At 49.9% G+C, this 26,466-nt stretch overlaps 1 protein-coding gene across 3 annotated transcripts; it reads right to left on the reverse strand.

Moving 5' to 3' along the window:
- Positions 1-26,466, reverse strand: LOC123369438 (zona pellucida sperm-binding protein 1-like). Of its 3 annotated transcripts, XM_045015035.1 has the most exons (13): positions 26,219-26,463; positions 23,942-24,063; positions 22,849-23,523; positions 6,008-6,215; positions 4,688-4,831; positions 3,677-3,861; positions 3,497-3,594; positions 2,125-2,252; positions 1,846-2,035; positions 1,607-1,757; positions 1,311-1,395; positions 693-815; positions 1-177 (listed from the first exon to the last, which is right to left on the reverse strand). In XM_045015035.1, exons 1-13 carry the CDS (start codon positions 26,409-26,411, stop codon positions 38-40), a joined length of 2,442 nt encoding a protein of 813 aa, XP_044870970.1. In that variant the 5' UTR covers positions 26,412-26,463; the 3' UTR covers positions 1-37. The 3 variants fall into 3 exon arrangements, with proteins under 3 accessions (XP_044870970.1, XP_044870972.1, XP_044870971.1); XM_045015037.1 differs by lacking the exons at positions 22,849-23,523; positions 23,942-24,063; positions 26,219-26,463 and adding exons at positions 6,784-6,905; positions 9,312-9,558 and having other exon boundaries at positions 6,008-6,368; XM_045015036.1 differs by lacking the exons at positions 1-177; positions 693-815; positions 1,311-1,395; ... (5 more) ...; positions 4,688-4,831; positions 6,008-6,215 and adding exons at positions 16,871-17,048; positions 17,552-17,675; positions 18,631-18,715; ... (4 more) ...; positions 21,260-21,444; positions 21,890-22,033 and having other exon boundaries at positions 22,815-23,523; positions 26,219-26,466.

Genomic DNA, 26,466 nt, shown 5'->3' on the forward strand with positions numbered 1-26,466 from the left:
CCAGAGATTTTATTTTTTCCCCACCCTTATTTTACAATTATCTGCCATGCAATATTTGGGACCTTGTCATCCAGCTGCTTCTCCTATGGAAGAGTGTCACAGTAATGAGGGAAACCATAACCACCAGTGAGAGCATGGCCAGAAGCACCAGGGTCAGGTTGAGTCTGGAGACAGGGTCTGTAGGAGGAGAAGAGGTTAAGACAATCCAGATTTTTGTAGGGTTTAAAGTGTGGAGATGACACCTAGTCTTCACTGCCCCAGTAGTTCTCCCCCTGCCTGTTAGATCAGCCTTCATCAGAAAGATGCTTGATTGGTCAACTCACTTTTTAGATTGTGAATCAGCACTACCATTCCATTGATTGCCCTCTATTGGATGGCTGAGGCAATGCTAGCTCCTGTGCAAAAGTGCCAAGGACGCTTGGGACATACAAGGTGCTAATGCCCTCTAAGTTCTTGTTTAAGACAACCCAGCATTCATAGGATATTTCCTTATTCTTTGGACATTTGCCCACTCATGGGAAGCACTCAGACACGGTTCAGACAACATTAGCTTACATATGGAGGGACTTCTGCATGTAGCCCCATGAACATTTAACATTTAGATTAGCACCCCCTAGACAGCATTGACTTGCTGTATTCCAGGTTACTGTGCAAGATGCCAGTTCTGTTAACCCTAGTAGGACAGAACTCACCCTTTTTCTCATAGACTTGTCCTCTCCATGGCTCAGGGCTCTCCTGGAAGATCACGGGGCCATGAGAACTCACCAGGTCCTGGGGCTCTGTCCCATTGTTGATATCCAGGAACCGGCGGCCTCCTGGGAGATGGACAGACAGTTCCCTAACTCTCCATTCCAAGACCCTCTGGTTGTGAGAGTGCATCATGTAAGGAGATGCAGTGTCACCATGGACTCAACCATGAGCCCTTACAGGCCTCCTGACAGGTTGTGGTACCAGGTATTAGATCATGAATTGCTTATCTGAAGTGTGGGAGAAGATGGGAAGAAAGGCCATTTCCTCAGGAGTAGCAGACACTAGAAATTGCCTCAGGAGACCATGTTCCACTGAGCTCTCCAACATTGGCCTAGTCTCCTACAACTGCCTTTTAACCTCTGTGTTAGCCCATCATACCCTAGCTAGCACTACAGTACATGGTAGAGATACACAAGGAGCTGGGCTGAACTCATTGAATTATATAGGAGGACAAGCAGAACTCTGTTCACCATGAGTCCTCTGGTATTTGGGATGGGAGCTTATAGAAACCCACATGGATCTCAGACCACTGGTACACAGATGAAGCCACTCAGACTTACTTGTGGTAGCAGCTGATGGGCATGTGGTCCTGCAGGGCTCTAGCTGGGAGGGGTAGCAAGCAGAGGCACTACAGTAAATGTACACCTAAAAAGCCACACAAGTGAGAATTGAGTTAGTGAGTGATTGCCAGTGCTGCTAGGAGCCAGGAAGTAAATCCAGAGCTATCAGTTTGGTTGCACATGTGCAGCACCTCAGCAGAGAATTTGCAGGTCAGAACCCAACTAAAATAGGAGCTCCTGCGCCTGTCCTGTGACTTCCGTCTCCTCACCCCCTTTATATGCAGACCCCTTCTCACCTGTCCATCAAGCACCACCTGGGAGGCAGAGTCCACAAAGGCAAAGGTGGAGAGGATGAAGCGCTGGTGGTGAGTTGAGAAGGGCAGCTCAGATGAGGCAGTGACCATGGGCACAAGCTGGGTTCTGTAGTTGTCTCCCAGGAATGGGCACCTGGGAACAAGACATGAGAGAATGGTGGACCAAGGAAATTCCCTTCCTCTTCTCCAAGCCATGCTCCCGCTTCATCCCAGCCACTCACCCGTCCACCAGGATGGGCCACTGTGGCTGCTGCAGGGGGTTAGTGCTTGGGGTAGCCCAACACTGGTGCAGAACCAGAACCAGGGATGGGTCTGTTCTCTGCAGGATGCGAACCTCCATGTAGACAGGGTCCCTGAGTACCTTCACCACAGGATAGTCTCTCTCTGTGAGATAGGATGCGTAGCTCACATCTGTGGGGAGAGGGCAGGAGGAGAGAAGAGCTGAGATGCCTGTGATCCTTCAGGGGATGGTATCTGTGCTGGAGTGAGGGGTCACCTACCTGTGGCAATGCGTAGCTCAAGCCGGAGGAGTCCTGCCTGGGTGACTGGACCAGGTGTGGGGGGCAAGAAGACCTCCACCTGGACTGGCAGGAAGTCACTGGCATTGTAGATGCAGCGAGCATGGAGGCTGCACAGGAGAGAGCAGAAGGAGGAGATTGGGGTGGTGCTGTGAATTCAGATTGAGGCCATACTGCTTCTGGCACTGACCTTAATAGTTCTTCAGACAAGAAAGGTCAGGACTTATCAGTACTTGGAGACATCCAAGCATGCCAGTGCATCCATCAACCCTTCTAGCAACTCAGATGTTCTTCCCTACAACTTGGACTCCACAGAAGTGTCTAAGCATGGCCACATGGCAGGGGGGGTGTGGAGGAGGAAGAGCACCACCTTCTCAGACAGGCTAGAAGCACCTGCTCATTTGTAGCCACATCGCTCCTGGCAGCAGCAATTCTGCCACCAACTGTTATCCAACCTTTCTTCCTACCAACCCTGTAGTGAGTTCAGTCCCTCAGCATGGCCTTCTCAGGTCAGACTGGCTGTGCCTACTAGTCATTGGAGGTCACGTAGCAAGTGGCATTTCCAATCCTACTCTTATGATTCTAAGATGGTCATTTAGTTCAACTCCCTTCTCAAAACAGGACCAACACCAACTAAAATCATCTCAGCCAGGGCTTTGTCAAGCTGGCCCTTTAAAACCTCTAATGATGGAGATTCCACCACCTTCTTAGGTAACCCATTCCAGTGCTTCGCCACCCTCCTAGTGGGATAGTGTTTCTTAATATCCAGCCTAGACCTCTTGCACTGCAACTTGAGACCATTACTCCTTGTTCTGTTATCTGCCACCACTGAGAACAACCTAGTGCCATCCTCTTTGGAACCCCCCCTTTTAGGTAGGGGAAGGGGGCTATCAAATCCTCCTCACTCTTCTTCTGCAGAAGAAAGAAGCCTAGTTCCCTCAGCCTCACCTCATTAGTCATGTGCCCCCTAATCATTTTCATTGCCCTCTGCTGGACTCTCCAGTTTGTCCACATCCTTTCTATAGTTGCCGCCCCACAAACAAAAAAACCTGGATGCAGTACTCCAGATGTGGCCTCACCAGTGCTGAGAAGGGAATCACCACTTCCCTTGATTTGCTGGCAATGCTCCTACTAATGCAGCCCAATATGCTGTTTGCCTTCTTGCCAAGAAGGCAAACAGCATTGATTCATATCCAGCTTCTCATCCACTGTAACCCCCAGGAGAGGCTGTAGAAAATTGCTAGATTGGATCTTTGCCAGGGAAAAGAGTAACTGGCCTCCCACTTCCACTGTGGAAGGGCTGAAGACTATTGACCAGCAAGGAAGTGATGGTGAACAGAGCAGGCCAATTTACATGAAGGTGCTGTCCCGGGTGATGGAGCCATCTGGCCCAGTCTGGATGTCGATGCCAGAGATCAGCTGGTTCTCATAGATCAGTTTGTCATGGATCACCTGGAAGAGTTGAGACATGGGATGGGTTAGTCCCCCAAGACCCTGAGCAGAACACTCACCCTTCCAGTGGGTGTGTCCTCACCTGGACCGTGGTGCCACACTGCATGAGAGGGAAGCGGAAGATCACAAAAGCCTCTGTCATTCTGATGGGATCACATCCTGTTTGGGCATAGGCTAGCCGTATATTGTCCAGGATGATGGGGTGATCAGACATGTCCCTGGAGACCACCAGAATGAAGTGACCATCCACAAGGCACTGAACAGTGGCTGCAACACAAAGGAGCAGGATTAAGTATAGATGTTCCTGGTAAAGAGTTGGGCAAGAGGTCCATGCCACACTAAACTATAATTAAAAGAAAAAAAGATAGATTGGAGAGTTTGGAGAAGAGTCATGAGAAATATTAGAGAACATGCCTTGTAGTGACCAAATTCTGTCTAGACTAAAAGAAGGTTAAGGGGTGACTTGATTACAGTCTAAGTAGCTACACAGGGAACAAATTTAACTAAGGTGTAGTTTTGACAGTGAGGGTAATTAACCATTGGAATGGTTTGCCCAGGGTCAGTAATGGAAAATTCAAGACTGGATGTTTGCTAACAGATCTGACTTCCTGTCTAACACAAGCTACAGCACTTCCCTGAAAATTCCTAGAGCAGACTAGTGATCAGTGGTCCCTTCAGGCTTTGGAATCTATCCAGTGAAACTCCATGGGGGTAAGTGGGTTTGACACAGCATGGTTGCAGCTCGTGTTGTGCAGGAATGAGACAAGCCAACAGAGTTATCTATCAATCTGATGGTGGAGCACCAGCCTGTACTGTCTGATGGTTCTGCCACCACACATTTGGTGTTTGCTCTCAAGATCTGCCAGGCATTGGCCAACTGAGGAGAGAGACAGTCATGTAGGAAGGAATCCCTTTGCACACAACTGGTGCCAACTGCAGCCCAGAGTAAGAGATACAAAAGTTGGATCCAAGTCTAGTTCAGCATGCTAGTAGGTGGTGACCCAGCTCATCTGAGAAGGATGGTGTCTCACCAAGCTTCCCAGGATATAGATGGCAAAGGGCTCCATAAGCTGATATGAGGGCAGGTCTCTACCTGTGTTGCCATAGTAGCAGGGGGTAGTAGGGTCAGTCTCATCATAACAGCAGCCAGCCTGGATGCAAGCAGCTTGGCCTGGGGTGTCTGCACAGGGGATCTTCCCAGCCACCACACGGCACTGCTCCTGTGTGAGATGGGCACCTAGAACAGCAGGGTGTGGATTAAGGAGAGCTGGAAATCCCCTGAAGGGATCACAAGAGACCCTTCCCCAGAGACTTGAAAATCTGTAGCAACCTCTGGACAACTGGTTGATCTCAACACCAGTTCAACCCTCCTCCCCAAAGGGCTGCAAGAGCTCCCACAGTGGTCCTCCATCCAAGCTCACCCTACCCCCCTCAAACCACATACCACCTCAGACAGCATTGTGCTCACAGCCCCACCCTAGGCCTCCAAATGTTACATGTTGCCCTTCTTAGTATTAAGCCTGATACCAGTCTTAAAATGTGACATGGAAATTCAGGCTTCTGATCTGCTGCTGTGTCAGAGGAGAGACCCACCCCCCGTTCCCCCAAAACCAGTGTTGTCAACTCCAATTTATCAGTTAGCGGTTCAGGAATGGGTTTTTCTATCCTTCTCATGAAATGGTGAGCAGATGCCTACTCTATTAAAAAAGGAAAAATTCATAAAGTCAACATCTCCCATTACTGCTAATGGGGCAGAAGCTAGCAGGATGGGCTCTGGGGAAATGGTGGCCATCAGAGGAAGTGCCCCTCAAACATGGCTGCTAATTTCCACTTTCTTTAAATGAGACCAAAGCTGTACCTACAGGCAAAGTGGCTGCCACTCTGGTTTAGGGGGAGGGCTAGTCAGGACACTGCTATTGAGAGCCTGTGCGAGATGCATGGGGAGAATGAGGGGAGCAGGAGATCAACTGCAAGTGGATGTGGGGGTGAGTTATGAAGGGATACAACAACATCAGATCCCAAACCCTGGGATACTGGAGGAACAGGGAGACCCCTCTGAGCAGCCAATGGCAAGGACACATTGGTGCATGTGACTGGATTTTGCCCAAAAGAAAAAGAGAAAAAAAACCAAACACTCACCTTTGGAAGCAAGTGCCTTCCCCTAAAGCTTTGAAAAACCAGAAGGCAAATAGCCACCCCTTCTCCCCCCAGTTTATTTGAAGGACCAGGATTTCTAAACTAATCTCATTTTTGAGCATGGATTACAACACTGTCAACCTCAGCTCTAAAATGGCAGCCACAAGCAAGAGACAAGGTGCAGCTCCCCTGAAGATTAACACAGGAGTCAGAAGTGGAGCAGGAAACCTTCCATTAGAGGGGACCCACACACTCAAATCAGTTAGAGATCACACACCTATGCTGCTTGGAGGAGGATAGATGTGGGGCACCGGGCGCACCAGGCCCGGCTGCGGCTGGGGCACCGGGCGCACCAGGCCCGGCTGCGGCTGGGGCACCGGGCGCACCAGGCCCGGCTGCGGCTGGGGCACCGGGCGCACCAGGCCCGGCTGCGGCTGGGGCACCGGGCGCACCAGGCCCGGCTGCGGCTGGGGCACCGGGCGCACCAGGCCCGGCTGCGGCACATAGCGCATGGTCTCCTCTGGGGTTAAGTCATGTTCAGTGGGCTTGGGGCAGGTCATGTTCATGTCACGGCTGGCAGCGATGGCCCCGGTGCTCAGTAGTTCCTCCACTTGGACCCTCAGGTGGCTATGGCCATCCTGTAATGAAAGTAGAACGATTAGTAAGATTGTGGTGCAATGGAGTGTCCACGGCTGCTCAGCCCAGACCCCCCTGCACAGGCTAGGGTTGCCAGTTTTGGTTGGACATATCCTGGAGGTTGTATCACATGACTGTCTTTAATTAAAGATTAATTGTTAATTCCTGGAGACTCTAGGACAATCCTGGAGGGGTTGGCAAGCTTAGCACAGCTGTGCAACAGTAGGTAGGAAAGAATCTACAGCACTGCAGCTGCCTGGGTACGCTAGCTGGATCTCATCAATAACAGGACAGTCAAGCATCCTACATAGGAGGCCAAGAACTGCTTCACATTGATACATTGGATTTAGAGGCAGGTGTTCAATGTAGCAGCAGGGATGATGGAGAGACTGGAGCCTCTTGTGCCAACTCACTCACCTGCCTCAGCACATGGCAGCCATTGTAGCCAGCTGAGAAGATCACCTCCCCTTTCTCACCAGATGTGATCCAGTGGCGGCAGATGGAGCAGTTTGTAACTTCAAAGGGAGTCCCAAACTCATCTGTTGAGAGAGTCACACAGACAAACCGTCTCCCATGGGTAAGGGTGAGTTAAGACAGACACTAGTTCTAGGAAAGCTAATGGGGATTGTACCGTATTACTGGAGAATTGCTAACATTTTTCCTTTCTTAAAAATAGGAACTAAGTGATCTGAGTAACTACAGATGTTACACTAACAGGCCTATAGTATGCAAGGTCCAGGAAAAATTTTTGAAGGAAAAAGTAGTTAAGGACATTGAGGTCAATGGTAATTTGGAACAAAATACAACATGGGTTTACAAAAGGTTGATCGTGCCAAACAAACGATCTTCTTCGACCAAAAAAAAAAAATCTGTTGCCTTACTGAAATTGAGGTAAATTAGATCCACTGCATTTCCTTTGAGAAGGTATTTGATATGGTTCCACATGGGGAATTAGCTAAATTGGAAAAGATGGGGGATCAATATGAAAATTGAAAGGTGGATAAGGAACTGGTTAAAGGGGAGACTACAATGGGTCATACTGAAAGGAGGTTACTAGTGGAGTTCCTCATGGATCAGTTTGGGGACCAATCTTATTTAATCTTTTTATTACTGACCTTGGCACAAAAAGTGGGAATGTGCTAATAAAGTTTGCGGATGACACAAAGCTGGGAAGTATTGCTAACACAGAGAAGGACTGGATGTCATACAGGAAGATCTGGATGATCTTGTAAACTGGAGTAATAGTAATAGGATGAAATTTAATAGTAAGAAGTGCAAGGTCATGCAACAAGAATTTGGGTTATAAATTGGGGACACATCAGTTGGAAGTAAGAGGAGGAGAAGGACCTTGGAGTATTGGTTGATTGCAGGATGACTATGAGCCGCCAATGTGATATGGCCATTAAAAAAAGCTAATCCCGTCTTGGGATGCATCAGGTGAGGTATTTCCAGTAAAGATAGGAGGTATTAGTACCATTATACAAGCCACTGGTGAGGCCTCATCTGGAATATTGTATGCAGTTCTGGTCTCCCATGTTTAAGAAGGATGAATTCAAACTGGAACAGGTACAGAGAAGGGCAACTAGGATGATCTGAGGAATGGAAAACCTGTCTTATGAAAGGAGACTCAAAGAGCTTGGCTTGTTTAGCCTAAGCTAAAGAAGGCTGAGGGGAGATATGCTTGCTCTTTATAAATATATCAGAGGGATAAATATCAGGGAGGAGGAAGAATTATTTAAGCTTAGCACCAATGTGGACACAAGAACAAATGGATAGAAACTGGACATTAGGAAGTTTAGACTTGAAATTAGATGAAGGTTTCTAACCATCAGAGGATGGAAGTTCTGGAACAGCCTTCCAAGGGGATTAGTGGGGGCCAAAGACATATCTGGCTTCAAGACTAAGCTTGATAAGTTTATGGAGGGGATGGTATGATAGGATAGCCTAATTTTGGCAGTTAATTGATCTTTGATTATTAGCAGGTAAATATGCCAAATGGTCTGCGATGGGATCTGAGTTACTACAGAGAATTCTTTCCTAGATGCTGGCTGGTGAGTCTTGCCCACATGCTCAGGGTTTAACTGATTGCCATATTTGGCATCAGAAAGGAATTTTCCCTCCAGGGCAGATTGGCAGAGGCCCTGGAGGTTTTTTGCCTTCCTCTGCAGCAAAGGACACGGGTCACTTGCTGGAGGATTCTCTGCAGCTTGAGGTCTTCAAACCACAGTTTGAGGACTTCAATAACTCAGACATAGGTTAGGGGTTTGTTACAGGAGTGGGTGGGTGAGATTCTGTGGCCTGCTTTGTGCAAGAGGTCAGACTAGATGATCCTAATGGTCCCGTCTGACCTTAAAGTCTATGAGTAATGTATGAAGCAGGGACTAGGTCTTGTTCCATCAATAGTATCTTTGGGTAGCTGGATTTGGATACCAGCCATCTCCAAATTCAAGTTAGTCTTTATTTGCCAAGTTTCTCCTAAACCCACCAAGGAGAGTGGAATGGTGCCAAATCCTGGCAGTACAAGGGCTGTCTTGCAGCAATGTACAGCAACAGCAATATTAGCATCTATTGCTTAGTCAGGTGGGAGACCTAGAGCAGAGAAGTTTCAGGGGGTCAAGCCAGAGACTGGAAGGTCTTCTTGCATTATTATTACCCCACTAGTCAGGCCCTTGTCTTACAATCAGAAGAGGGACTACTGAAGTCAGCCAGATAACACCTCCTAGGGTGGAGGACAGCAACTAAGCTAGAAAGAGTTATAGTAAACTGAAAAATTAGATCCACAATTAAGAGAGGAAGCTAGTCCACAAGGACAGAGTTACCCATGGAAGACAGGGAAGCTATTAATAGCCTCTAAGAAACCCTCCAACATGTTTGTTTAAAAGGGAACCTGAACATAGATGGGGGTACCCTTGGCTGCTTATTAAGCAAGCCCCACAGCTACTTACCCACAACTTTAAAGCGGACAGTGCGGCCCTGGCTAGGAAAGACCAGCAGCTGCATCCCATAGTCTCCACAGTCATACTCATATCCACGTGGCAAGACAGAAAAACTGACTCTGCGGAAGTCCCCCTGCCCAAGGGCTGGCCCTAGGGACCAGAGCAGCACTAAGCCCACAAAATACCTACAGCCCAGCCCCATGGCTGAAGATGTTACAGAAGAAGCCCTGCCCAGCAGTTACTTCTCATAGCTAAGGAAGCTGTGGGACTGGGGCTTTGTAGGGTGAGTGGAGGGGTGGGACCTGCTTGTGAACCAGGTGAGCAGAAAGGCAGCACCTGGGGAGCTGTCTGCTGCTGTTGAGGGGCCAAGTAAAAAGTGCAAAGCTCAGGATGAAAGGGAAATGTAACCATTGAATCCCCCAACCAAAAATAAATAAACAAACCCCCCCCACACAGTGCATCCTACTGTTACTCTGGCTTTTGGGATGTCCCCTCTCTGCCCCCCTCTCTTGCCCTGTGTCTCTCTCCTTCTCTTTGCCTGTGACTTTCACTCTCCCCCTTTACTCTCTCTCACACTGCGGGGTGTCAGTGGGAAGGAAGGGGAACTCCTTCCAAGATTCACTCTCTTCCCAGTGGGTGAGAAGGAGCTAGAAGAAACTGCTATTGAGAGGGAATAATTGGAGTCCTGCCCAAGCTTGGCCTAGCACCCACCACTTCCAGTCCTGATCTATCCTGACCTGTGACCTCCCTTGTATCACCATAACAGCCATTCCTAGCCTGTGACCAATTCTGCAGTACATACAGGAATGGTGCAGCACACTATCCCCAGCTCAGTACAGTGACTTTTGGGGGCAGGTAGGTCTGGGTGGATCCAGGGCTGTGGGTCATAGAATCACAGAATCATAGAAGATTAGGATTGGAAGAGACCTCAGGAGGTCATCTAGTCCAACCCCCTGCTCAAAGCAGGACCAACCCCAACTAAATCATCCCAGCAAGGGCTTTGCCATTATGGTCTGAATTTGAATATCAGACGGGTAGCCGTGTTAATCTGGATCTGTAAAAAGCGACAAAGAGTCCTGTGGCACCTTATAGACTAACAGCTGTACTGGAGCATAAGCTTTCATGGGTGAATACCCACTTTGTCACACGTGTCTGACGAAGTGGGTATTCACCCACAAAAGCTTATGCTCCAATACATCTGTTACTCTATAAGGTGCCACAGGACTCTGAATTTGAATGTGACTCTGCCACAGATTTTCCGTGCCCTTGGGCAAGTCACTTGACTGTTATTATTATTTGTATTACAGCAGCACCCAGAGGCTCCAATCGAGATCAAGGCCCCAGTTTGCTGGGTGCTGAACATACACGTAGTAAGAAGCAGTTCCTGCCCCAAAGACATTGTGGTCAAATGGCCAGATTCTGCATCCCATCCTCATGTTGATTTAAATGGGACTGTTCCCAGAGCAACTTACTGCTCAGCATAAATGCTCAGCATAGAGTTGCTCTGCAAATGTTTTTTTTTTCCCCTGTAGAAACTTTTGACTATTTGGTGAAAAGTAAAAAAACCCCAAATTTTCAGACTAAAACTGAAAAAATGTTGGCTGAAAAACAAACATTTCTGGCCTCTAATTTTCAGCTGAAAACATTTTGATTGGGAAATGCTGGCATGGTGTCTTGTGGGAGGTGTAGTTCAGGTGCCTCATGCTCCCATTCTCCTCTATGGGCTGTGCTGTCTAGAAGAACCACATTTCCTATGATACACCACAGTCTTCTCTCTGGCTGAGGTATTGCATTGCACCATGGGAGACTGGGATCCGGGGACCTATTGGAGCCAACTGGTAGAGGGCACAGGGGTGTAAACGGTTACAGACATCACTGGGTTTTGAGTTCACCAAAGGGTGTCATGGAAGGTCTTTCCTGAAAGCCTGTGTCCCATTGGTCCTCATATTCATTGCAAAATGCATGGATGGATAATGTGTAAGAAGATATGAATATATACTGAAAATTATGTTCTTCAGGTCTGTGACTTGGGGCTGGTCACCAGAAGGTGATAAAAAGTTTCTTTCAGACAAGAGTTGGCAGATGTGATTGCAAAGCCATTGGCCATTATCTTTGAAAACTCATGGCGAACGGGAGAGGTCCCGGATGACTGGAAAAAGGCTACTGTAGTGCCCATCTTTAAAAAAGGGAAGAAGGAGCCACACCTCAGTCCCTGGAAAAATCATGGAGCAGGTCCTCAAGGAATCAATTCTGAAGCACTTAGAGGAGAGGAAAGTGATCAGGAACAGTCAGCATGGATTCACCAAGGGCAAGTCATGCCTTACTAACCTAATTGCCTTATATGAGGAGATAACTGGGTCTGTGGATGAGGGGAAAGCAGTGGATGTGTTATTCCTTGACTTTGGCAAAGCTTTTGATACAGTCTCCCACAGTATTCTTGCCAGCAAGTTAAAGAAGTATGGGCTGGATGATTGGACTATAAGGTGGATAGAAAGCTGGCTAGATCGTCGGGCTCAACGGGTAGTGATCAACGGCTCTATGTCTAGTTGGCAGCCGGTTTCAAGTGGAGTCCCCAAGGATCGGTCCTGGGGCCGGTTTTGTTCAATATCTTTAATGATCTGGAGGATGGCGTGGACTGCACTCTCAGCAAGTTTGCAGATGACACTAAACTTGGAGGAGTGGTAGATACGCTGGAGGTTAGGGATAGGATACAGAGGGACCTAGATAAATTAGATGACTGGGCCAAAAGAAACTGATGAGGTTCAACAAGGACAAGTGCAGAGTCCTGCCCTTAGGACGGAAGAATCCCATGCACTGCTACAGACTAGGGACCGAATGGCTAGGAAGCATTTCTGCAGAAAAGGACCTAGGGGTTACAGTGGACAAGAAGCTGGATATGAGTCAACAGTGTGCCCTTGTTGCCAAGAAAGCTAATGGCATTTTGGGCTGTATAAGTAGGGGATTGCTAGCAGATCGAGGGATGTGATCATTCCCCTCTATTCAACATTGGTGAGGCCTCATCTGGAGTAGTGTGTCCAGTTTTGGGCCCCACACTACAAGAAGGATGTGGAAAAATTGGAAAGAGTCCAGCGGAGGGCAACAAAAATGATTAGAGGGCTGGAGCACATGACTTATGAGGAGAGGCTCAGGGAACTGGGATTGTTTAGTCTGCAGAAGAGAAGAATGAGGGGGGATTTGATAGCTGCTTTCAACTACCTGAAAGGAGGTTCCAAAGAGGATGGATCTAGACTGTTCTCAGTGGTACCTGATGACAGAACAAGGAGTAATGGTCTCCAGTTGCAGCGGGGGAAGTTTAGGTTGGATATTAGGAAAAACTTTTTCACTCAAAGAGTGGTGAAGCACTGGAATGGGTTACCTAGAGAGGTGGTGGAATCTCCTTCCTTAGAGGTTTTTAAGGTCAGGCTTGACAAAGCCCTGGCTGAGATGATTTAGTTGAGAATTGGTCCTGCTTTGAGCAGTTGGACTAGATGACCTCCTGAGGTCCCTTCCAACCCTGATATTCTATGATTATCTATCAGTCTGACCACATGTAAATTAAAATCACACTGGATGCCCAGCTACAGTCTAAGCTGAATACTAGTGAAGGGAGTGTGATATCTTAAAGAAAGGGAATTTACAGAAAGAAATAAACAAGCAGGAGGCTATCCTGTCTGCAAATGAAGACAATGGCTCATTGGTACTATATCTGGGGGTGCAGCGATACACCCAGTTATCTTTCACGAGGGAACAAGCTGCCAGCTGACTTGTGTTATGAACAGAGGATCCCAGCTGATTGATGCTGGGAGACAAACTTTGGCTGCACTAATCTTTATGAGACAGAGGAATGGTCAGTTAAGTTTAGGCTCTAGACAGCATGCTATGATTTTGTTTTATATGAAAGGTGTGGTAGGTCAGGCACACAACTCTGGCTCCAGTACCACTGAAATGAGGGGTTAGGGTTAAAGCAGCATGGGAGTAGGGTGAGAGGATCAGACCAGTGGGGGAACAGCAGGCCACTGTTTGTAACCATTGGTTTCCATTAATTCTACTTGTTTCATCATGAATTTCTGATCTTTGTTAACTAAATTTCTTCTTGTTTTTACTATAAACATATCCAAGTGCTGTGTGTTAAGCAGAGCAGTGAGCAGAGGTGGAACTGGTAGGCTGGGGTGTACTTCTTTGGGAGTACCAGCTCTGCATTCTGTGAGCGTCCAATGGAGCTGGGGCTGGATGCTCAGAGGTTGGAGTGTGCCTGTTAATCTGTACAGAGAGAAGGGGACCTGCAGAGGCCTGAAAGGCAGTGCTCATTTTGTCAGAAGCTGTTGACATTGGGGAGCTAACCTACTGCAGGCACAGATGGGGCTGGCTCATGCTAAGGGCAGGTAGTATCAAGGTCTTTCACAACCCTGGGTATCCCAGCAAGCATCACAGTGGCATAGGATCATACAGTGTAGTCTGGCTGGAGAAGGGGAAGTGCCCAGAAAGGCTGGGGGCTTCTTTTTTTTTTAATTTGTAATAAGCAAACAGCAAAAAGGAAATGAAGAAAATAAAGAAAACTCTCTAGCAGAGATGTAGTGCACTAGTTAAGTGCCACTTGAGTAGTCATTTTGCCATGTGTGTCTGGTCACACATGGCAAAATGACTATTACAGTGACAAGTGTTATTTTCCTCTCTATTGCCCACAGAGGAAGGTTGGGCTGGGATCTGCATCCCATTTCTGGCACTGCAACCAATTTCCAGTGTGATCTTGGATGAGTCATTTAGTCTGATGATGGTGAAATCACAGGTCAGAGACCATGGACAGCCTCTGATAGACATGGGACCACTTCAGTACCTCAGCTGATGATTAAGGTCTTTATATAAATCCACAGCTGGCTTCCCACATTACATGCAACCATCAAGCTTCCCCTATCTCCAGGGCCGGTGCAAGGATGTTTCACGCCCTAGGCAAAACTTCCACCTTGCACCCTCCCCTATCCCCACGGCAGCTTCCCCCTGGCCTGGGGAGCTATGCAGCAGCTGCCCGCCCCAGCTCACCCTGCTCCACCTCCTCCCTGAGCACGCCGTGGCTGCTTTGCTCCTCCCGCCTCCCAGGCTTGTGGCACCAATCAGCTTAGGCGCCGCAAGCCTGAGAGGAGGGAGAAATGAAGCAGCCACGGCGTGCTCAGGGAGGTGGAGGAGCAGGGGCAGGGGCGGGAAGTTCCCCTGCATGCTGCCCCCCCCACCTTACTTGCTGCAGGCAGCCCTGTGCCCCCCTGCCCCAGCTCCCTCCGCCTAAATGCCAGTGGCCACTGGGGCAGAGATCTGGCCGCCTCTGAAGAAAATGCTGCCCCCCAAATCCTAGCACCCTAGGTGACCGCATAGGCAGGGCCAGTGCAACCTATTAGGTGACCTATCTCCCATTCTATCCACCTCTCTTCACAGTAGATAGAGCTCATTTTCTTAGGGGAAGGGGGATGAAGCACCCCCTGGCTCTGGCAGGTTGGGGCTGGGGAAGGGTCTCCCCCCCCCCCCCAACAGATCTCAGCTGCACTGGTTCCCTGAGTGCCTGTCTGACAGTAAATAGGCTGCTGCACAGCTTACAGGGAACTTAGGTCAGGACCCCCAATTTGAGAAATGGTGGTCTTCCCCATGAAATTGTATAGTATAGGGTAAAAACAAAAGACCAGATTTCATGGTCCAGGATGCATTTTTCCATGGCTGTGGCTTTTGGCAGGCTGTGGCTGTGGCTTAGTAATAAGGCCACTCCCTTGTGCCCTTTTGGTAGGAGGATTGCACAGCAGAATTGGCTGTGCCTACCAATGGGTTATTTGTTCAGTGATTAGGAGATAACAGGTAGGTCTGAACTTGCTTTAGTTGGTCCAGTCACGTTACCCAGGGATCTCTTAACCCAAAGCGTGGGGTAATTGTACTCTTTGAAAGGAAGAAGTCAAAGGGGGACACAACACATCTGTCTGATTAAAGATTGGCACAAACCCAAATTGCTTTCATCAAAACAAACTTATTTTGAGGTCAAGGACTTAAAGATATGCTAAAGGATTAGAACACCGCAAAACAAGAGTTACCCATGGTCTGGAGGGAGGGCCTCAAGTAGCCAGCTATCCACCCATCACTGGTGATTCCAAGAGATGTCCAGAAGGTTAAATCCAGAATTCCTCAGACCTGTCTAGCACCTTTATATTGGTAACTGCTACAGTTACATCAACATGTCAAGGAGAGAAAACACATTAAGCAAGATTTTTAATCTCTTACAGCTGCAAGACTATTCCTGCACTACAATCTAAAGATTAGCTTGACTTCCTGTTTTAAAAATACCACAAACAACCTGAGGCAGACATAAGCTGTTTTGAAATTGCTGACCAAGGAAGGCAGCAGGGTCATGCTCACATCTCATGGTCAACCCCCTCCTGACTAGTTATGCTAAGGCTGCTACAAAGGCTGTCAGCTGCTTTTGACAATAAACATAATACATTCCAATACTAGCAGTAGCCTAGGCATTTTGCTGGGTTGTCAAAATCTCCCCTTATAGTGACACTTAGCCAGTAGAGCTGTGTTGGTGGTGTAGGCACTGGAATACCAGGGGTGGCTCCAGGCCCCAGGACACCAAACGCGTGCTTGGGGCAGCATGCCACGAGGGGCGCTCTGCCGGTCGCAGGGAGGGCGGCAGGCGGCTCCGGTGGACCACCCGCAGGCGTGCCTGTGGAGGGTTTGCTGGTCCTGCGGCTTGGGTGGACCCTCCGCAGGCACGCCTGCCGGAGGTCCATCAGAGCCACGGGACCAGCGACTGGCAGAGTGCCTCCCGCGGCATACAGCCCTGCTTGGGGCGGCAAAATGTCTAGAGCCGCCCCTGTGGAATACCACACTGTTTCAGGCTCTCCCAACCCAGCAGTGTATGTGAAACACCTAGGCTCTCAGTTCTAGAGAAGAATTTAGAGTGTCAGCTCTAGGCTGCTGCACACCTAGACTCTACTGCCCTGCATTTGTGACCTCTGCTTTGGAGAATCTGAATGCTTGTACCAGCTGGATACATCAACTATCTTCAGCCTCCACTCTCAGAGGACAAGTCTTGTGGGTAGATCTAGTACATGGTGCCTCAGTCCTAGCATATTATGTAGAGGTCATCTTTGCGGGGGTAGTAATGGAATTCTCCTAGGGAGCTCCTCTATTTTGGCCCTTAGGCAGTGTCGAGGGGAGCACTTCTTCTCACAGATGCTTGAAGGAGACACATGCAACAGGGTGTTGCGATGCAGGAGAAACCTGTGCTGAACATAGATTTACCATAGTTGCAGTTATGCAAGGCTTGCTTCTTGCTCTCCTTAGCAAGTTGAGCTATGGGAACTTGTGCTGGTTGAGGCAGCCTTGATGCAGTTAATATTTGCTTGGAGGGACTGGTGCATGTATGAAGTCTATGTGAGCTTGTGGGGCCCTAGTACCTTACAAGGCTACACCTGGGGCAGTGGGGGAAGGATACCACCTTTGGTTTACAGAAAGTAATACAATCTAACTGCTGTTTCTGAGTACTGCATGCCATGGCCCACCCCAAGAGAATGGGGACCACAAGCCACCAGCAGGATACAACCAGTTTTATTGTTTTTTGTTACAATGTTCCTTCATGAGGGTTTTGGAACCTGGTCATTCAGCCTTCTTTCTTCCAAAGCAAGATCACGGCAGTGAGGATGGAGACCACAGCCACCAGCAAGAGCCCAGCCGGGTGCACAGGGGACAGGTCCAGTTTAGAACCAGGGTCTGTGGGAAAAGGAGATTATGGCTTAGATATGTGGCCAGAGGAGATGTAGGATACCTAGATTTATCTACCCTACCAGGGATGGGATAAGACTGACTCCATCCCTACTCACTAATTCTAAACTGGAAGCAAGCAGATGGTTCTTTGCATTACTCCCTGCCCCTTAGGGGACACTGCTATCCAGCAACTTAAATCCCAGCTACATGCTTTTGAACAGGACATCCTCAGTTACTGTTGAGTCAGTCCTGTGTTCCCCACTCCCCAAACAGAGGCACGAGTAAGAGCCTGGCCAAATGGGAGTCCATGCATCCTCTGCTGCTAGCAAGCTTCTGTTACCAGTTCCCTCCTACAAGGCAGGTCATTGATTCAGTACCTACCTCACCCCTTTACACATTGGCAGGAGACAGTGCCTCCCAATGAGACAGGACTGAAGTTGCCATGTGCCTGGCCATGGTGTCTGACACCACTGAGTGAGGGGGGGGGTGAGATCTGAGAGGATAGTTACCTTCATTCCCATAGACTGGCTCTTTGAATGCCTCTGGGCTGTCCCAGAAAAATCACAGGCCCATGAGAGCTCACCGCATCAAGAGGCTCTGTCCCATTTTGGATACTCAGAAACCGACGGCCTCCTGCGGGTAGGGGGAAGTAGAGAGAATTAGAGAATCTGGAGGCTCTTCAGGGCTGCCAGCAAGCTGAAGCAGAGCTCACTCAGAACCAGCTGCTGGCCTGACAAGGGGGTGATCTCTGCTCATACCTCCAGGCCTCAGAATCAGGACTGTCCTGGAGGACAAGGAGTGTTTATTGGTTCCTACACAGCTACAGGAGACAGTCAGGCCATTGTTACAGCATGGCTGCCACCAGGGGCGGCTCTAGAAATCAGGCTGCCCCAAGCAGCGCGGTGCGCTGCGCCGCCCTTCCCCGGTCCTGCGGCGGGTCCCCTCTTCCCGTGGCTCCGGTTAAGCTCCCGCAGGCATGCCTGCGGGAGCTCAACCGGAGCCGCGGGAAGAGGGGACCCGCTGCAGTCATGCCTGCGGCAGGTCCGCTCGTCCCGGGCTCCGGTGGACCTGCCGCAGTCATGCCTGCGGGAGGTCCAGCCGAGCCGCGGGACGAGCGCCCCCTCCGCAGTCATGCTTGCGGCAGGTCCACTCGTCCCGGGGCTCCGGTGGACCTCCCGCAGGCATGACTGCGGCAGGTCCGCCAGCCCAGCCTCCCGCCCTCCCCGGCGGCAGGGGACGCCCCCTACATTTTGCCGCCCTAGGCACCAGCTTGTTTTGCTGGTGCCTAGAGCCGCCCCTGGCTGCCACAAGGATGGGCAGGGGATCTGACCTAGTGGTCTGTGTCAGATGTAGCTGTACTGAGTTACTTCATGCTGATTCATGATGCTTTTAGAGGCTGTGGAGTACCTTACTCATGCAGTTGATCCACTGGTCTGAGCTGGAGTTCACACTCCTTGCCAACTGTTTCTATGCTGTAGAACATAGCTAATTGGACAGTTGAGAGCTCTGGCTGGGCTGCAGCCAGTGTGGGTCTGGAACCAGCAGCAGCTTGACACACCCATGCTTAGAACAGAGAGGCCAGACTTACTTGCAGTTACCCCTGATGGGCATATGGTCCTGCAGGATTCCAGCTGGGATGGTGAGCAGGCGGAGGCACTACAGAAGATGTACACCTAAACCAGACATGGCAGAAACCCAAGTTACATAATGCACTGGCCAGTCATCCTAGTCAGCAAGTGCACAGCCTCAAACCATGCATCTCCAGAAAGGACTGGCCCTTTTAACCTTTGAGGTCTGATTAGTTACTGTAATACTGGACTTGCATCTTCATTGGGAAAGTCTAGTCATGGTGTTCAGCAGAGGGCAATGCACCCTGGTACATCACCAGCCAAGGAGGTGCAAGTGTGTACAAGTCACTGGAGGATTTTCTCAGACTGATTTCTTGAGTAGGCAAAACCTATGAGTTTGCTATTCTTGGATTGAGAACTAGGGTGGTATTTGTCCACCCCAAGGAGGCCCTACTCCAGCAGGGAAATCTTCATGCTATTTTCTAATCGGTGGAAGGCAAAGATCCAGGTTATATACTAGAGCTGCTTCCACCCAAGGTCAGTCTTGTACCCAGGTCAGTAGTGACCAGAACCATGCAGTTCAGTGGTCATAGGGCTCAAGACCAATGTTCTTATGATAGATGAGCACTGCTCCTGAAGAGAAGTGGGGCTGCAGAACATGTGAGCCAACTCACCTACCACAACATGACCAAGGTACCAGGAGTCAGAATAACTCCTCACAGGGGCTGCAGCTTGCAACACCCTCCAAAATGGACCTTTTCCAGTTGGATGGGCAAAGTTCCTCTTTAAGAGGAAGAGGCTATTCAGGGGTCACTCCCCTAGCTGTAGTAGGAATGGCTACCAATGATAGGCATTCAGCCCCCCACCTCACTTACCAGTCCCTCGAGCACCATCTGGGAAGTAGAATCCACAAAAGCAAAGGTGGAGAGGACAAAGCGCTGGTGATGAGTTGGGAAGGGCAGCTCAGATGAGGCAGGGCCCATGGGCACAAGCTGGGTTCTGTAGTTGTCTCCTAGAAATGGGCACCTAGGAACAAGGAGGGGCAGATTTAAGCAGGTTGCCAGGATTGCCACTCCTTGAGAGCCAATAATCCCTTTGCCCCCAGCCACTCACCCGTCCACCAGGATGGGCCACTGTGGCTGCTGCAGGGGGTTAGCACTTTGGGTGGCCCAGCACTGGTGCAGAACCAAAACCAGGGATGGGTCTGTTCTCTGCAGGATGTGAACCTCCACGTAAACAGGGTCCCTGAGTACCTTCACCACAGGATAGTCTATCTCCGTGAGATATGATCTGTAGTTCAGGTCTGTGGGGGAAGAGGGCAGGAGGAGAGCTGAGCTGAGCTGAGATGCCAGTGGGCCTTCAGGGAACGGGTTCGCTGCCCTGGAGTGAGGGGTCACCTACCTGTGGCAATGCGCAGCTCAAGCCGGAGGGGTCCTGCCTGGGTGACTGGAGCAGGTGCGGGGGGCAAGAAGACGTTGACCTGGACTGGCAGGAAGTCACTGGCATTGTAGATGCAGCGAGCATGGAGGCTGCACAGGAGAGAGTAGAGGATGGAGACGGGCTGAGGTTTGTTAGCCAAGCTAAGGTGTTTTAGGAGTCACATTGTGCATCTTCACCCTCCCCTGTGGCGATTTGTACCCAGTTTAAATGCCCACCACTGCTCAACATGGCAAGATTCAAGTGCCACTCACTGAATGTATAAGATCCTACACAATTGCTCATTCCCAAGCTAATCTCAGGTTTTTGGCCTTACTGCCTCAAGCTGTGATCTAGTCAGACTGAACTTTGTCGGTGGATTTAAGTTGCACTTGGATGGAAGAGATCCAAGGGAAGTCTCCAATGGATAGTTGACAATTCAGTCATTGACACTTGTTCTTTTGAGTCAGCACCAAGTTAGTGCCCTAATATAGGGAGAGGTAGGCAGTTGTTACTTAAGAGATTCAGAAAGAGGCTCCAGTTACTTGCCATTAATTGCATGGTGGTTTGCTACAGTAGAAGCTATCCTCCTAGTATCCCAGGCACATTTTAGTCTTGTTTTATTCTTCCTTGTCATTGGACTGGGACATGCATCAAAAAAGTGTCAATTTTCCACAGGATATTTTAGAAGGGATTTTAATCAAAGTTAATCTTTGATGACAAATTCCAACTGACTAGAGTCCAGAATTTTGATTTCTGTTTTCCCCAGAAAGTCAGCTTTCCCCTCCTACTGAAATGTAGAGTTGTCAAGCTCTAGTATTTGTTAGCAGTCCTGAATTTCAAGGTAGTTTTGCTTTGTGGTACTGGAAAGTCAGCTGTCTACCATAGAGATGGCAGAATTAAGACTGACTTAGCATCTTGAGATTCTTCTGTCCTGAAAAAGCTAGAAACTAAGGGAGTTGACAGGTGATCTATTAGATTCCTCAGAGAGAGGATTTGTCTCACACTGAAAGACTCTTGTCTATGCAGGACAGAAGTTGACCAACTTACATGAAGGTGCTGTCCCGAGTGATGGAGCCCTCTGGCCCAGTCTGTATGTCAATGCCAGAGATCAGCTGATTCTCATAGATTAATTTGTCCCCAATCATCTGGAGAGGAATAGGAAACAGGAGGTGTTTAATCCCTTCTTGAAGCAGAAGAGTCTGTGCTACATGTCAGGGGATGTATTGTCACCTGGACTGTGGTGCCACATTGTGTGAGAGGGAAGCGGAAGAGCACAAAAGCTTCTGTCATCCTGATGGGATTGCACCCTGCCTGGGCATAGGCTAGCCGTATATTGTCCAGGATGATGGGGTGGTCAGACATGTCCTTGGAGACCACCAGAATAAAGTGACCATCCATGAGGCACTGAAGAGTGACTACAACACAAAGGAGTAGGGTTAAGCACAGCAATTGCAGCCTAATGATGCTGAACATGTGGGGGCAGGAACCCCAACCCTTTATTACAAGCCAGAGTTAGGTTTGGGCACAGACATGCTGAGGGAAGAAGCCAATATTCACGGTGCCTCAGAACACAGGCTAGTACGCTGCCCCCCACCCCCTTTTTTTTTAATTTCTCCTTCAGAAAGATAGAGAAAGTTATGGAAAGGAGGGCTTTGGGCCATATTCCCCCAATGGAATCCCCTGGAGATAAGATGGATTCTTTCTACTTACCTTGCAGTGGCAGAGCACACTCTGTGTAGGCCCTTCATAAACTGATTGAGGTTTCTCAGGTGTTGAGAGAGTTCAGGCTTGTATTCTTGAGCCATTTCCTCTCCACCCTTACGGTTGGGGCAATGGGAACTCCTTCAGCAGGTCCCTTACCTGTGTTTCCATAGTAGCAAGGAGTAGTTGGGTCAGTCCTATCATAGCAGCAGCCAGCCTGGAAGCAGGCAGCTTGGTCAAGGGCATCTGCACAGGGGATCTTCCCAGCCACCACTTGGCACTGCTCCGGTGTCAGGCGGGCACCTGGAAGATCGGGGTACAGACCACTGAGCACAGAAGATGATTGGCGCACAGTACATGGCCACTTTGCTACCCCAATACACTTTTGGGTACCACTGATGGTGTGGAGAGGTCATCCGATCGCTCTCTGGCCTGGTTAGGACATGCCTCAGGATTAGGGTAAAGAAAGTCTAGGGCCCAGGAGAGAGTGGGGTGAAGCCTTCATTTGTTTGGTCTTCCCCCACAACTACTGTCTTTAAGGACCCACAAGAAAACAATGGATAGACTAGCCCACCCCCTTATTAGGCCTCATTGGTAAACAAATGTTCTCTGGTTCCACATCTGTTTTTACTGAGTATGGTTTCAACTTGGTCCTTGAGTTATATCAATAGGCCTTTTCATTTAGGCTAATTCAGTCTGTCTCCTTTATACCTCTCCTGCATCACCACTTCATGACATTTTTATAAACTTACACATTTTACAGTGAATCTCACAGTTAGAGTAAATGTGCAGACCCAATCACCACAACAGATCCCACCCACACAGGTGTTACACAATACCCATGGACCAGACACCACATACTCAGATCCACCCCCCACACCACATTAGTACAAGAAAGGTCATAGTTCTGTTTTTATCATCCAGCTCCAGTCCCTTACACAAGCCATGATGGTTCTTGGTAGAGGCCTCAGAGTCAGGATGGGCTAAGTTCTGAATTTGAAGGTGTACTGCAGTGTCCTGGGCAAGGGTGAAGGGCAAATACAGCTTCCCTGAATCCCAGCAGTGGAGACACAGGAGAACGTACCGATATTACTCAGTGGAGGATAGATTTGCGGCACCAGGCCCGGCTGCGGCTGAGGCACCGGGCGCACCAGGCCCGGCTGCGGCTGAGGCACCGGGCGCACCAGGCCCGGCTGCGGCTGAGGCACCGGGCGCACCAGGCCCGGCTGCGGCTGAGGCACCGGGCGCACCAGGCCCGGCTGCGGCTGAGGCACCGGGCGCACCAGGCCCGGCTGCGGCTGAGGCACCGGGCGCACCAGGCCCGGCTGCGGCTGAGGCACCGGGCGCACCAGGCCCGGCTGCGGCTGAGGCACCGGGCGCACCAGGCCCGGCTGCGGCTGAGGCACCGGGCGCACCAGGCCCGGCTGCGGCTGAGGCACCGGGCGCACCAGGCCCGGCTGCGGCTGAGGCACCGGGCGCACCAGGCCCGGCTGCGGCTGAGGCACCGGGCGCACCAGGCCCGGCTGCGGCTGAGGCACCGGGCGCACCAGGCCCGGCTGCGGCTGAGGCACCGGGCGCACCAGGCCCGGCTGCGGCTGAGGCACCGGGCGCACCAGGCCCGGCTGCGGCTGAGGCACCGGGCGCACCAGGCCCGGCTGCGGCTGAGGCACGTAGCGCATGGTTAAGTCATGTTCAGTGGGCTTGGGGCAGGTCATGTTCACGTCACGGGTGGCAGCGACAGCCCTGGTGCTCAGCAGTTCTTCTACACGGACCCGCAGGTGGTTACGGCCATCCTGTACAAAAAAGAAAGTGCAAGTATTAGGTGTGTCAATCAACCTTGAGGCATTAATAGACGTAGGCGCAGGGAGACTAGTAGGGAGCCAACCATTTTACCTCTCTGCTGGGTGTTATGGGAGAGGTCAGTAAGATTAGTTGGACAGCCCACAGTAAACACTTCATGGCTGAGATGCTCAGTGACACTTTCTGGACTGGAGAGAATCCTGTGGCACCTTATAGAGTAACTAAAGGTCTGTTAGTCTAAGGTGCCACAGGATTCTTTGCTGCTTTTACAGATCCAGACTAACACGGCTACCCCTCTGATACTTGACTTTCTGGACTAGAGCCAAGGACTGTGCTTTGCTGGGATGCGGCACAGGTCTTAGTAACGGGAGCACAGAGGATGCCATGGAGGTCAGAGGTGCAGAAACTCACCTTCTTCAGCACATGACAGCCATTGTAGCCTGCTGAGAAGATCACAGCCCCTTCCTGGTTAGATGTGACCCAGTGGAGGCAGATGGAGCAGTTAGTAACCTCAAAGGCTGTCCCGAACTCATCTGTGGAGATAGCATGGAAGTGGCAGGAGAAGTTTGACATGAGACAGTTCCTTCAGCACCCTTCCCCTGCCTCAGTAGTGCAGAAGACCAATGTCTCTTAAGTATTCCTATTTGGAGCAGGGACAGTGGTCCACTACATTGTGGCGTCTCAGTGCAGCTCAGGTAGGCCTGATCCTAAAATAGGGAGATTCCCCTTTTATAAGGAATCAGCTGATTCCAAAGTGAGGTTTTGGGACATAGCCCTATTACAACACTGCAGTGACTCCAATGTAAAGTTATCCCACAAGACAAGCCTAGGCCACATAAGCAGCTGAGAACTCAAAGCCACTCTTTTGGGAGGTTACAAGAAGGCTTGTGTCCTCTGCCTTCAGTCCAGGACTTACAACTGAGAGGCTTATTTTGGGGAAGGAGCATGTGCAGTAACACAAGCTAGAAGGAAGAGAGTTAGGTCTGGCACCAGCCTGTTTAGGCCATCCAGATACATCCTAGGAGCAGTGACTCACAGGATGTGCTGTGAGGCATAAAGGATAGTGTCAGTTCCAAGTAACAACACCTGTATTCCCCACTTGTGGTCCCTTGAGGACATCTACTCTAGGTCCTCAGTTCCTCTGCCATCACCTCTCTTGGGCAGAGGCCTGCACCTCTGCCTCCTGATCAGTGTGTTCCCTGCCTATACTGCAGTATCCCCAGCAAGCCAGACTGCCTAAATGCCCAGCACCTGCACTTTGCTTTCTCTCCAATAGGTAGGGCCCTACCAAATCCACAGCTATGAAAATGAGTCACCAACCACGAAATCTGGTCTTGTGTGCTTTTACCCTATACAATGTAGATTTCATGGGGGATACTAGCATGTCTCAAATTGGGGGTCCTGTCCCAAAAGGAAGTTGCAGGGGGTCACAAGGTTATTTTTGGGGGGGGGGGGTCATGGTATTGCCACCCTTAGTTCTGCACTGCCTTCAGAGCTGGGCAGCCAGAGAGCAGCAGCTGTTAGAATATCAGGGTTGGAAGGGACCTCCAGCAGGACCAATCCCTAACTAAATCATCCCAGCCAGGGCTTTGTCAAGCCTGACCTTAAAGGAAGGAGATTCCACCTCCCTAGGGAACCCATTCCAATGCTTCACCACCCTCCTAGTGAAGAAGTTTTTCCTGATATCCAACCTAAACCTCCCTCACTGCAGCTTGAGACCATTACTCCTTGTTCTGTCATCTGGTACCACTGAGAACAGTCTAGATCCATCCTCTTTGAGGTGCCCAGCACCCCACCAGCAGCACAGAAGTAAGAGTAGCAGTACTGCAATTCTCCCCCTCCCTCGCCTCCTTTTTGGGTCAGAACCCCTACAATTTCAGATTTAAATAGCTGAAATCATGGAAGTTACAGTTTAAATTCTGTGACTATGAATTTGGTAGGGCCCTAGCTATGACCAATGTATTGCCAGCTGCTGTAAGTTACTACTCAGCATCTTCTCAGCAAGCACATTTATTCTTAAGACAGAAGATGTTAAAAAAGATCCTACATGCATGCTAAGAAGCTGACCAGAGGGCACCACAATGGCCAGCTCAAGCTCTGGTAGGTATTACTCCTTCCAGCCTTTCCCCAAGCGTTGCCCCCCAATCCTTGGTGAGACAGGTCTGTCCCTTTGCTGAGTCAGCTTAAACTCCGGCTCTTTTTCCAGGAGTCCTTTCCTGGTCTGTTGGTCCCCAGAGAGCCCAGTTTGAACTAGTGTACAGGAGCCTCTCCAGGAGGTGGTACCTCTCTGGGGGTTAAGGCAAAACAGCCAGCTTGCACAATGGTCATTCACTGATTTTAGTTCCTGGAGGAGCTGCACTAGCTGCTCCTCCATATTGGGGAGCACAAGTTAGCGCTAGACCAGTCATTAGGACAATGGATACTTATATTTAATTCAACAACAAGGCCTTCCATGGATATGCAGGAAGTTACCCCCAGTCAGTCAGACTAGCCCAGGAGTTCAAGATCTAAGGTTAACAGGCAGGCCAGCTAAGATCATGCCAAAAGGAAGGAGGTCACCTCACAACTGAAGGTTAAGAGATCACATCCCTGCTCCAGCCTGCCCAACAGAACTAATTAAGTCAGAAGCTCCCAGTTTACACCATTAGCAGATGAAAAGGCATAGGACCCCACCAGGCAGCCACTTACCCACAACTTTGAAGCGGACAGTGCGGCCTGGGCTGGGAAAGACCAGCAGCTGCATCCCATAATCTCCACAGTCATACTCATACCCACGCTGCAAGACAGAGAAACTGACCCCAAGGAAGTCCCCCTGCTCAAGTGCTGTCCCCAGGGACCAGAGCAGTACTAAGCTCACAAAATACCTATAGCCTAGCCCCATAGTTTCAGGCACTGCTAACAAAACCCTGCCCAGCAGCCACTTCCCATTACAAGGA

This window comes from Mauremys mutica, chromosome 4 (genome assembly GCF_020497125.1).
Source record: "Mauremys mutica isolate MM-2020 ecotype Southern chromosome 4, ASM2049712v1, whole genome shotgun sequence".
Classification (NCBI taxonomy): domain Eukaryota; kingdom Metazoa; phylum Chordata; order Testudines; family Geoemydidae; genus Mauremys; species Mauremys mutica.

Coding starts and splice junctions, on each gene's coding strand:
- LOC123369438 (XM_045015035.1), bottom strand. CDS start 26,411: ATGGGGCTAGGCTATAGGTATTTTGTGAGCTTAGTACTGCTCTGGTCC. Junction 6,216..22,848: donor CTCAGCCGCAGCCGGGCCTG/GTGCCGCAAATC, acceptor CAGCCGGGCCTG/GTGCGCCCGGTGCCCCAGCC. Junction 1,396..1,606: donor AGGTGGTGCTTGATGGACAG/GTGAGAAGGGGT, acceptor GTGGCTTTTTAG/GTGTACATTTACTGTAGTGC.